This window comes from Gopherus evgoodei, chromosome 5, assembly GCF_007399415.2.
Source record: "Gopherus evgoodei ecotype Sinaloan lineage chromosome 5, rGopEvg1_v1.p, whole genome shotgun sequence".
NCBI lineage: Eukaryota > Metazoa > Chordata > Testudines > Testudinidae > Gopherus > Gopherus evgoodei.
Window position 1 is genome coordinate 77161142 of NC_044326.1, and position 12004 is coordinate 77173145.

Genomic DNA, 12004 nt, shown 5'->3' on the forward strand with positions numbered 1-12004 from the left:
TGCACGGGTTTTCCCATGGGAAGGGGGATAAAGGAAGCCAGGCCTCCCACCTGTAGGATGTTCTCAAGACGGTTTAAAGGGGGTCTGAAGTGCAGCTTTCCCTGTAACTGTGACACCCTGTATACCCCTATTTAGAAGTCTATCCAGGAATATGAGTCGCATATGCTACCTTTTTGAGAAACTGACCCAGAATAAATTGGTGGGAGGGGGGGAAGCTCTTACACTCAAATTCTCCTTCACTGGGTGATTCTGGATTTTCAAGCAGGAAGAGCCTTCCATACAGAGGAACCCTTCCTGAAAATTCAGACAGCAATAATTAGATGTCAAGAGAACTCCAACTAGACAGCAGTGTTCTTCCTCAGACCTAATAGCCTCAGCTACATACGTAACCCCAATGCACAGCTCAAGAAGAGAGCTCTGCAATATTGGCAAGCAGAACATCAGCCAAGTTGAAATTGACTCTCCCAAGAGAAGCTCTCCTATCTCTTTCATGGTACAACATCCTGAAAGGAGTAACTTTAAACTCCATAGCTTCATCAGCAACCCAGTTTGGGATGGAGAATCCCACTTCAGCAATCTAACAATTCATGATAATGGGAACCATTTGGAAAAGAAGCTATATGCACACAGTGTACTCGAATTGGAAGCAATTAACTGGATGCTAAAGTCTTTCCTCCTCACTTGCAGGCCAAGCTACTTCAAGTTGTTCTGGACAACACATCAGTGATGTACAATGTGAGCAAAGAGAAGCTTCTCCGCCCAACTGTGCAAGGAAGCTGTGGGATTATGGGACTGATGCATTCGTTACTTTTACTCCATAGTTGGCAAAGAAGATAAGGTAGTAGATTAGCTGGGTAGTGACAGAAGAGAACTGCATGAATAGTCTCTAAAGACGTCATTGATAGATGAGAGCTTTGCCTTGGGTTATCTGGAAATCTGTTCACAACCAGGCCCAACTCCATATGTCTGAGGTTCTGCTTGAGAGCAGAAGCAGACATCAGTCTATTTTAGATATTTCCTCTCATCTAAAGAAAACATATATTGAAGATAGCTAGACTCTACTCTCTCATTTGGGATTAGATAATATTCCATAGTGCCAAAGATGGCTTTGTGCCTTAGAGATATTTCTACTGTAGAAATTTATAGAGCAGCTCTGTGGAACTGTGTTTGCACTTTTACTAAACACTATGCAGTAGACCTGGCATACAGGTCAGTTGCTCAGTTTGGTAGAGTGGTTCTTCAGTCCCTGTTTAGTTAGGGCTCTTTTCCAACTTTCTCAGATGACAGTACTTCTTCCCAAACTATCCCATGTGTTGGGAATATGAAGAGGGTACTACCACAAAGTAGAAATGATGGTTACCTGTACCTGAAATTCTTTGCACATTCACATTCCCTGCCTACGTTTCTCTTCCCTGGAGTCCTAAGTACAGTTTTGGACCTAAGGAGGCAAAGGAAGGAACTCAGGCAACTGAAGCACCATTCTCCTTAATTCTCAGAAAATGCAAGAAAAAGAGTAGGAGAGGACATGAGCACTGCAATGGGCACTGCTGTGAAATGTTCCATTGTCCCATGAGTGGGAATGTTCAGGATCCATTGTGAAGAACTCTGGGTGCAACAGAGTAACCTTCAGATGGTATCTGTCCCGAGGAGTTTAGTATCCAACTAAAAACGTTTGAATGTGGTAGGGGTGGGAAGGAGAATTGAGGCCTAGAAGCCCTCAACCTGCAACTGTAGAACATAGCTTGTCAATGGCAAATTGCTGGAGTTTGAGTCCTGAAGAACTGTACTCTTTCCAAGATCGAGAGCTTGTCTGCCCAGACTGAGGATGCCTCCAAGAAGCTATTGAGGAATATATTAAGCTATTTTTTTTGTTAGTTATTTAGGGATATGAGAACCAATAAAAAGGATAGTTAAATATTGGAAGTCTAGAGACAATCTGGCTAATTTTCTATCCCTATCCTGTCTAAGGCCAATCCTGAATCATTTCTTTTTCCACATTAATTTGGCCAATTTAATTTTTCATATGTGGTCCGAGGCTGCTATTAAATGTCAAGCTAATATGTTCTGGTTCCAAACCTTTGTACCTTTTTGCATAACTAAAAGTAAGAGTAAAGCTTTCCAGATCCCTCACTTTTTTTGTATTTGCTCAGCCAAGACCCTGCATATTTTATGAGAGTCTATAAAGTAATCATTGGCTTTGGTCTGTTATCCCTGAAGTACGTTTTGTATACCCGAAGCCCTCCTAAAAGCATAGTCTTTACTAATATAAAAATTCAGTGAAAATGGGAACCTTTGTTAGCTCTAAGTTTAGAATAGTATGACATGATATCTCAGGATAGGGGAGATGATAGTGTTGGATGTGGTACTATATACAACTGCCAAAGTGTCTAATGGTGTTGATGCAAGAGAAGCACTGTAGTTATACAAAACCCCTCACTCCACTGTTCAGATGCAAATTTATTCCAATAATTAACATGTCTGAAAAGTGGCACAAAAATTGTAAATTTAGGCCCGTTTCTGGTTGCATTGGGGAGGTATAATATCAAAATTGTTTATCTTAGTGTACGGTTTTTAATACTCTGGGGTTTCCTGATTGTGGAGAGCAAAAATAACAAAAATTAAGCTAGTACTTTGACAGAATACATTGGATTCAAGGATGAGTGAACTAACGTGTAAATTATCTTAACACCGTAAGAGAAGAGGTCTGTATCAAACTTAAAGGAGTATAAGAAGAAGTTACACATGGTATCTTCCTGACAATATCAATGCAATACAATAAAATGGGATGATGAGGTTAGTTAATACTGAATATTTTTAAGTTTTGTATGCTAATAGTTTTAGAGAAAAATTTGAAGGGTAGTGGTGGTTGCTGTACCTTGATGGGTCTTTCAACTTTTTGTTACATACTGTGAAACTTAGGGCATGCTTATGCTGCATTCAGGAGATGTGATTGCAGACTGGTGGCTGGATAGGGTAGCTCTGCCCATAGAGGACCTATGGGTACATAATTCAGTGGCTGCTGCCTGTGCTGCTATAGCTTCATGATTATTGTTACTCAAGCTAGCTTTGATCTAGCTAGATCAAGACTGTGCTGGGTATGTCTACATATGCTACAGTCACATCTGTGGACCGCAGTATAGATATAACATTAGATAGATACAAAGCAGTACACGTAATATACATACAGGGCCGGCTCTAGGTTTTTTGCCACCCCAAGCAAAAAAAAATTTGCCTCCCCTCCCCCTTTTTTTGTGTGTGGCTTTTATACATTTTACACATAGGCAGCACCGGAACGTCATTTTCATTTTTGTCCTGGCATTTTAGCCCTATAATCACTGGCACCAACGCAACACGGAAATTGGCATGAATGGCGCCAATAGGGCGGCACAGTACACACAAGTAATCGTTAACACATTTACACACATTCCCATTATGAGTGACCGTGTCATACCATGTGACACAATATTTTTCATGTCACACTCCTGTCGCACCACTGTACTTGGATGTAGGTAAGGTGCTAGTCATTGAGGCGCGAGAAGCTGGGGGACACACTGGACCCAGCCCTGTCTGGAGTTTTCCTAGCGCTGAGACCGCACAGCTGGGAGCCCGAGAGGCATGCAATGGAGAGAGCTCTGGGGCTGGGCTTTGGCCAAGGAAGAGGCACTGGGCTGGCTGGACGGATGCTGCCCCTCTCTGACCGGTCGTTCGCAGGAGGACACTCCAGGCACCAGAGCGCTGTGCGGGGCTTGAGAGGGATGTTGCAGCCTCTGGGGCTCCAGCAGACAGAAGTTTCCCGGGTGTCCCGGGGACCATCCTGCCCAGCCTGGCACTTACCGCAAATTTGGCCTGAGGACTCGTCTCTCGCTGCTCCTGCTGCTGAGGGTTGGGGCTGCTGCTGGATCTCAGCCCCGGTCATCCTTGCCTCGGCCCTGGCATGAGTTCGGCTCAGCCCGGGGTGCTGCTCCCCTCCCTTCCCAAGGCAGGAGATGGCACAGCGGGGAGGAGGCGACGGCGGGGACAAACAGAGGAGAAGCCTGCAGCTGGCGCTGGAGGAGTGTCCCGCCCAGCCACCATGTTCCACCTCCGCCTCCACCTCCTGTGCTCCGTGGCAGGGGCAGAGCTGTCCTACCGGCTCCCACCTGAGGGGGAGTAGCTGCTGCCTACGGGGATACACTCTTCACTGAGCTGGCTTCCCCTGCCCCACTGCACGGCCCCGGTGGCACCCAGTCAGAGCAACAGGCGGTCAGGATCCAGCCCAGGATGCTGCCTCAGGTCGAAGCTGGGGCCCCAGCATTATGCCGCCCCTGGTAATTTGCCGCCCCAAGCACCTGCTTGTTTTGCTGGTGCCTAGAGCTGCCCCTGTATACATATGTATCTTTGTGGGGGCAAGGATGAGGGGGAACCTAAAAAATATTTTAAATGTTCTCATAGGCTGTTTTATTGTGTGCTGGACAACAGCTCAGACATCTTCTTACTAAAGACTTACTAATTTATTGCAGTACTAGTATCCTATATAATTCAAAATTTTTTAGATTTAATACGCTCTTCTCCATGCTTTTATATCAGATACTTAATCTCTGCTGTGCTGCATTTAATACCATTTTTGTCTGCTGCTACAGAAATATTTTCCAGTGTTTGTACATGGATATGATTATATAATCATCTAAAAGTTCATGTCAGAAAGTGAAGTTTAAAACCAAATTTCTCTCAACTGTTCAAGTATCTTCTTTGAGTAAAACTGACATAGATGTAATGTAGAGGTAGCTAAGAGTCCTGTGGCATCTTATGTCACATGCATCCGACGAAGTGGGTATTCACCCACGAAAGCTCATGCTCCAATATGTCTGGTAGTCTATAAGGTGCCACAGGACTCTTGGCTGCTTTTACAGATCCAGACTAACGCGGCTACCCCTCTGTTAGATGTAATGGATATAGATGCAGCAGTGCTGTGACATGGAAGTATTTAAAAAATCAGTAAAATAACATTTTCCAGATGTAATTTCAGCTCTGTTTAACAACTTTGTTTCTATTCCATTCATTAGAATGAATTATTACTAGAATTTAGCCATATTTTTTTTTCTTGAACTGCAAAAGTGAAATGTTTAAAATCATACTCTGCTAGCCATTGAGGAATGTCTAACCACAAAGTATTATATTTTGAAAATTAATTACTCTTATATTAGCGGGGACCACCTCCTGTTGAAGATTTGACAATAATTCTGCCTGAGGATGTTGAGCTGAAGCCCTTTGGGACAGTTTCAAGCATTATTGAGCAGTTGGGTAAGCAAGATATAGTTCTCTTATTTTGTTTAAATGAAAGTACATTTTTATATATATATATGTGTGTGTGTGTGTGTGTGTATTCATATTCATGATGATTGGAACCACTTGGAAAAGAAGCTACATATTGGTGTACTAGAATTGAAGGATAAGGCAGTCCTCCATTTCCTTTGACTTCATGCTCTTGCAGAATGTAAAGGAAAAGAAGCTAGGGCATCGAATGCAAACTGTTTTACGGAACAGATAAAAATTGTATTAAAGCTAATGTTAAATTATGTAATACACAGCTAATGTTAAATTATGTAATACACGAGTGTCTGTATGTCTGGGATTAGTACTTAGATTATCCACAAATACAGAGTTTGTTTTTAAAAGTCATATGATATATAGAGTACATAATCAGCAATAATCCAAATTTAGGTGAATAAATTTAAAAGTAGAGTTGATATTAGCATCTAAGTATTCAGGTACATCACTTTTGAGAAGTTGTACAGAGATTTTATGGAGGAAGGCAAAATATATCAATGTGTGGAGATTGTTCCTCAGTAATTGAGAATTGGGGTAGAATTACTTGTGCTGAATGCCCCTCTGTGACTATTGGATGGTTGAGTCACTGTCTGAGTTAATGTGAAAGTGCCATCAAGAGCTGAATAGAATCTGCATATGAATGGAGAATCTGGACAAGACCCTGAGTTTCTCTTTGTATGTCTACCCAGCAAAAGAAAAATCCTGCAGGGTGAGAGAGTCCCAGAGCCTGCGCTCCAGACTGAGCTTGGAAGTCTACACAGCAACAAAACAGCAGGTTTGTCTTTGCTGTGTAGACATACCATGATTCTCAAACTTTTGTACTGGTGACCCCTTTCACATAGCAAGTCTTTGTGTGACCTCCCTTATAAATTAAAAACACTTTTAAATATATGTAACACCATTATTAATGCTGGAGACAAAGTGAGGCTTGGGGTGGATGCTGACAGCTCGCAACCCCCCACATAATAACCTCATGACCCCCTGAGAGGTCCCGACCCCTAGTTTGAGAATCCCAACATACTCTCAGTGACGGAACAGTAACACTTAATTGGGAAGCCAAAGAAGGTTGACCAAGTGAACACAGCATGATTACAGCACTAGACAAAGAAATGAGGTGTCAAGTGGCTGTGTTTTTTGTGAAAGGTTTAAAATGAGAACTTTTTCTCTGATTTGGAAGAAGTTATTTAAATATCTTAATTACAAAAATATTTGAGATGTAAATATTTGATTTTCCTGTAAACATTTAAAAAACCTTCAGAAAATTTTTTAGTCCCACATGTTATATTTAAATTGCGTTAGGCTTTGTCTGCATTGCCACTTTACAGCGCTGAAACTTTCTCGCTCAGGGATATAAAAAACCCACTTCCCTGAGCGATGCAAGTTTCAGCACTGTAAAGTGGCAATGCAGACAGTGCACCAGCACTGGGAGCTACTCCCCTTTTGAGGGCGTGTTTTTTTTGTTTTTTTTAACAGTGCTGGGAAAGCTCTCCCAGCACTGGTGCCACAACTACACAGCTACGTTAAAGCAAAGTAGTTGGTACTAAAGACATACCCTTAAAGGTATATAGGATGATGGAGGAAAGCCTTCAACGTTTTATAGCAATGCAGGCCAGAACGCTTTCTCCTCTCTCCTTCAGTATATAGTAATAGAGAAACCACCTTGTTTCTCCCACAGTGCTTGCACTATGCATTTGTTCATCCTTTTCACATTTTTTACTTACGTTGTTCCTGGCACCTTGACTCAGGTGTTGGTTAAGAGTGCCAGCAGCCATAGGATAGAGCAGGGATAGACAACCTATGGCACGCATACCGAAGGCGGCACATGAGCTGATTTTCAGTGGCACTCACACTGCCTGGGTCCTGGCCACTGGTCCGGGGGGGCTCTGCATTTTAATTTAATTTTAAGTGAAGCTTCTTAAACATTTTTAAAACCTTATTTACTTTACATACAGCAATAGTTTATACATATAGTATAGACTTATAGAAAGAGACCTTCTAAAGATGTTAAAATGTATTACTGGCATGCGAAACTTTAAATTAGAGTGAATAAATGAAGACTCGACACACCACTTCTGAAAGGTTGCCAACCCCTGGGATAGAGCATGACTAAAGTGCAGAAGTTTCATGTTTGCGCTGGTTGCAGGTTGAGCCCAGGTGGGATTGTGTGAAGTATAGTGGACAAAAGCATAGATACAGGCAGTATATATTAAAGGGATATTTCAGATCCACATAGATCCCAAATGTAGATCTTGTGAAATCATGCTTCTATAGCACATGACATTAAAAGAAATGTTTCCATGAAATTTTGTTTAAAAAACTAACTTAAAGCTTATTTGTGGGAGTACATTATTCCTTAAAAAATATTTCGGACCTAATTGTTGCACAAGCCTGTCACCTTCGAGAACCAGGAATTGAAACTCATTTTAAACAAGCTTGAAATTGACTACTAGTTTCTTTTTGTTCCTTTGAGTGAAATCCAAAAAATAAATTAGATAACTTAAAATGTATTTGAATCTAAATTTTTGTTGGTAAAATAGGGAAGGAAATCTGCTGTGTGTTTTCTTTTTAAATGAATTTGAATCTGACAACCTCTTTAATTTGGTTCCAAATAGAAGTTACTGGGAGAAAGGAAGGAGTTGTTCATACAGTCCCCTTGCATTTTCTAGCTGTTCAAAGGAGTCAGAATGAATCTTGGGAGAAAGTTGAGTTCAGTTATCCTCACTTGGAAGGATAGTAACCATGATACAGATCCTCTGGAAGTAAAAGGAATAAAGTAGGGCCTAATCGCTTTTCCTCAGTCACTTATTTCCTGAGGATCATTTATATTTAGTTGTGTACATGAAATTTTAAGAGACTGAGGTTGTATCTACAGTTTTGTCGGTATGATTTATGTCAGAGGTGTGAAAAAACACACCCCTGAGTGACAGGTTACACTGACAGACGTGTCGGTGTGAACAGCACTATGTCAGTGCGAGACACTCTCCTGCCAATGTAGCTGCGGCCGCCGCTCGTTGGAAGTGGTTTAATTATGTGGATGGGAGTGCTCTCTCCTGTTGGCATAGAGAGGCTACATGGGAGATCTTACAGTGGTGAAGCTGCATTGGTGGTTCAGCTGTGCCACTGTAAGCTCTTTAGTGTAGATGGGGCCTGACTTTACAGGCTTGAAAAATATGGCCTAATTTTTATAGTCCTTATGACTTCAAAGGAACCTTCCAAATGTAAACCAGTGCAGGGATAGGTGGTATATTCCTGAGGCCCTGTCTACACTGACAAGTTTCTGCACAGTAAATCAGTTTTCTGCTCTGTAACTCCCAAGGTGTACACACCGCCATGCCACTTAATGTGCAGAAACTGCGCAGTTGTAGCGCTTTAAAAAAACCACCCCAACGAGAGACGTACAGCTTTCTGCGCTGGGGCTACAGCACTGTGGTGTCAGTGTAGACTCCGTGGTCAATTACGGTGCTGTGATTAGCCTCCGAGAGTTGTCCCACAATGCCTGTTCTCGCCTCTCTGGTCATCAGTTTGAACTCTACTGCCCTGCCCTCAGGTGACCAACCATCAGTCCAACCCTGTAAATTCCTTTGGAATTTTGAAAGTTCCCTTCCTGTTTGATCGTTGATGCATGTAGTGGTCTCAGCACATGTTTCCAGGTGGCCATGCCTGCTGCACGCACCAGGCAATCCCCCTCTTGGAGCAATGCCAAGCTGCTGGACCTCATCAGCATTTGGGGAAAGGGAACTGTCCAGTCCCAGTTGTGCTCCAGCTGTTGGAATTATGATTCCTATGGAAAGATTTCACGGTGCATAACAGAAAGAGGCATGACCAGGACACATTGCAATGCAGGGTCAAAGTGAAGGAGCTGTGGAATGCCTACGACAAGACATGGGAGGCAAACTACTGCTCCGGTAATGCACCCACAAGCTGCCAGTTCTACAGAGTGCTGGACACAATACTTGGTGGCGACCTCACCTCCACTGCGAAGACCACTGTGGATACTCCGGTGGCTCACATGCCAACTGAGAGTGAACTAAGCCAGGAGGAGGAAATCTTGGATGCGGAGGTGGAGGGAGACCCAGAGGCAGAGGATGACTCAGAGGTGCATGCAGCCAGGAGATGTTTGCTACCCTGGAGGAGATTAGCCAGTCACAGCTGTCGGATATTAGCGAAGCAGAAACAGAAGAGGAGTCCCCTGGTAAGTGGGTTTGATTTTGGGAATTGCTGAAGCAAGTTGTTAGGGGCAAGAGGGTTGCGGAAAGCAGGCTTGTCTCCCACCACATGCCTACTCTGAGTGACGGAACAGGCTGTTGATTGATTCCCTCACTTCACAGGAGTCTCCCTTAGAGATCTCCAGGAAACACTCAAGATACTGGGCAATCTACTGGTTCTTTGGCAGAGCTGCTTTATTTCTTGCCCCATTAGCGGTAACTTTCCTGTATCACTGTGCCAGCACTGGGAGGAGGACAGAGGGGGGGATACCATTGCTGCACACCAGTGAGCCATATAGGGGCCAGGGTGGAAGCTGCAGGCTTGGAGAAGACCTTCCCTTGATTCCCTGCTCACCCTCAGCAGCAAGATATTGTTTATAAGGATCATGTCCTGTGGAAAGAGTGGGGACAGGAATGATTGCCACCCCCCCCCCCCGTCCTGTTTTCCCCAAGAGCCATGTGCCCAGTGTACAGCAGGGTCGGGGAAGAGTGATTTACCCGGCTCTGCAGCTACTCATCATTTTGGGGGTTTTGTGGCTTATGAGTGCTTGCCTGGCATCAGCCAGTTAGTGACAGGTGTGTGAGTGCAAACTGTGTTTTAAATCATTGAATTAATGTTCTCTGTGTTGAAAACAACGTTGCTTCTTTAAAACGTTGTGTTTAAACTTCACAGAGATGACCTTGAGAGCCCAGCCTCCATCTTTGTTACCAGTTGCTAAATGGCTGTGCAGAATTAGAAAGCGTTCAAGAAGAACTAAGGAGGAGTTTCTGCTTGAGGTTATGATGCATTCCACTGCCGAGAAACAGGAATTGAAGGAGTGGCAGGATAGCGAGAAGAGGGACTGAAAGGAGAACGCGGCACGCCAGAATGAAGCCACTTAGCGGCTCTTAAAGGTTATGAAGCGCCAAGCAGACATTCTCCAAGCAATACTACCTCTTCAAACCAAGCAGCTCCGTGCATGCTCGCCCGCCCTCCCCTGCAGCTGCTGTTGCAAAACTCTTTCCCGTGCCCACCCCCAAGCCCCCCGACACTGCCAACACACTGTTACCAACCTCCTGGCTCCAGTGTGTACCCTCTGCATTCCACTCCTCCCCCCTCACAGTCCAGCACTGAGGACTCCGACTACCCACTGCACTCAACACCTGCCCTCTGCAGTTTGGTCCTTCTGTAGTACAGTATCTGCTGCATTGTACTCCAAAGGAGAAGAATATGGTCAGGACAGACCAAGATATGATCCCTAGACATACACCTGTAGCCATCCTGGGACCCTTCCTCCTCTTGGGACCTTCCTTTCCCCCATCCCCATCCCTGCTGATGTGTGGTAGTTTTAAATTGTTTGTTTGTTTGAGTCTTTCCTCTGGTTGTCTTTTAATAAAAGAATTGTGTTGGTTTGAAAGCAATCTTTATTCTATTAATAGAAAGCGAAAAGAGCCCTGCAAAGCAACAGAATTGTGTTAAACCCACTTATTTCTGCACCAATCGACTTCTAGCATTTACAAGCATAGCAACAAATATTAGTGGCTTTCAGCTTCAAATTGCTACCTCAAGGCATCCCTGATCCTTGAGGCCCCATGCAGTGCCCCTGTAGTAGTCCTGTTCTCTGGCTGTTCAGGGCTCTGTTGACCAGCATGCGGCTTGCTCTCACTAACATGTTACAAATGGTAGTGGAGTTACTCCTTAAACTACAAAGTCAAGAGGAATGCAACATTGATCTTACCATGCTTAGTAGCTACAACACGAGATTCCTTGTGGCATTCACAGAGGTGCTGACTACAGTGGAACACCGCTTTTGGGCTTGGGGAACAAGCACTGGGTGGTGGGATCACATTGTGATGCACGTCTGGGATGACGAGCAGTGGCTGCAGAACTTCTGGATGAGGAAAGCAACGTTCATGGCACTGTGTGATGAGCTCGTCCCATGCCCTGAGTCTGCAGACTACCTTATGTAATAGTTGTGAGGTGTGAACTGGCCCAGTAATTTCAATTGATTGTCAGTTCTGAAACATTATAATGGCAATGTGAGTCAACTGTTTCAATTATCACTTTAGCCATTAGCATTTCATGTAATTTAGGCAAAGTATTGTGGTATAAAGAATTGGAATCGGGAGTCCTGGGTTCTCATCTCTGCTACTGACCTGCTGTGAGGCATGGGCAGGTCACTACCTCTCTGCACCTCTGTTTTCCTTTCCCTTTATTCTCTGGGAATGGGCTTTCTCCCTGTGGCCTTACCGTCAGTTGGTTTGTTTATCCCACAATCTCAAACTGTACTCCTTCCTTTTGGATACTAATGTCTGCATGTTCTCTTCCACACTAGCAAAACCTCCAACTTCATATTGTCTACAATGTAACAATGCATCATAAATACAAAAATCTATCGTGCACTGGAAAGTAAAATATAGTCATATTTAAAGGGATTGGAGTAACCCTTTCAGTGTGCGAGGCCCCAAGGGACCATACTTTTTTCATGCAACCCCCTGATTCGGAGTCTGAA

General features: G+C 43.8%; 1 protein-coding gene across 1 annotated transcript in view; it reads left to right on the forward strand.

Moving 5' to 3' along the window:
• The window catches only part of NAF1 (nuclear assembly factor 1 ribonucleoprotein), a 66097-nt gene that overhangs the window by 15448 nt on the left and 38645 nt on the right, over positions 1-12004 (forward strand). The window contains exon 4 of the mRNA XM_030564273.1: positions 5184-5280. Coding sequence (XP_030420133.1) covers positions 5184-5280 — 97 coding nt within the window. The remainder of the gene's footprint in view (positions 1-5183; positions 5281-12004) is intronic.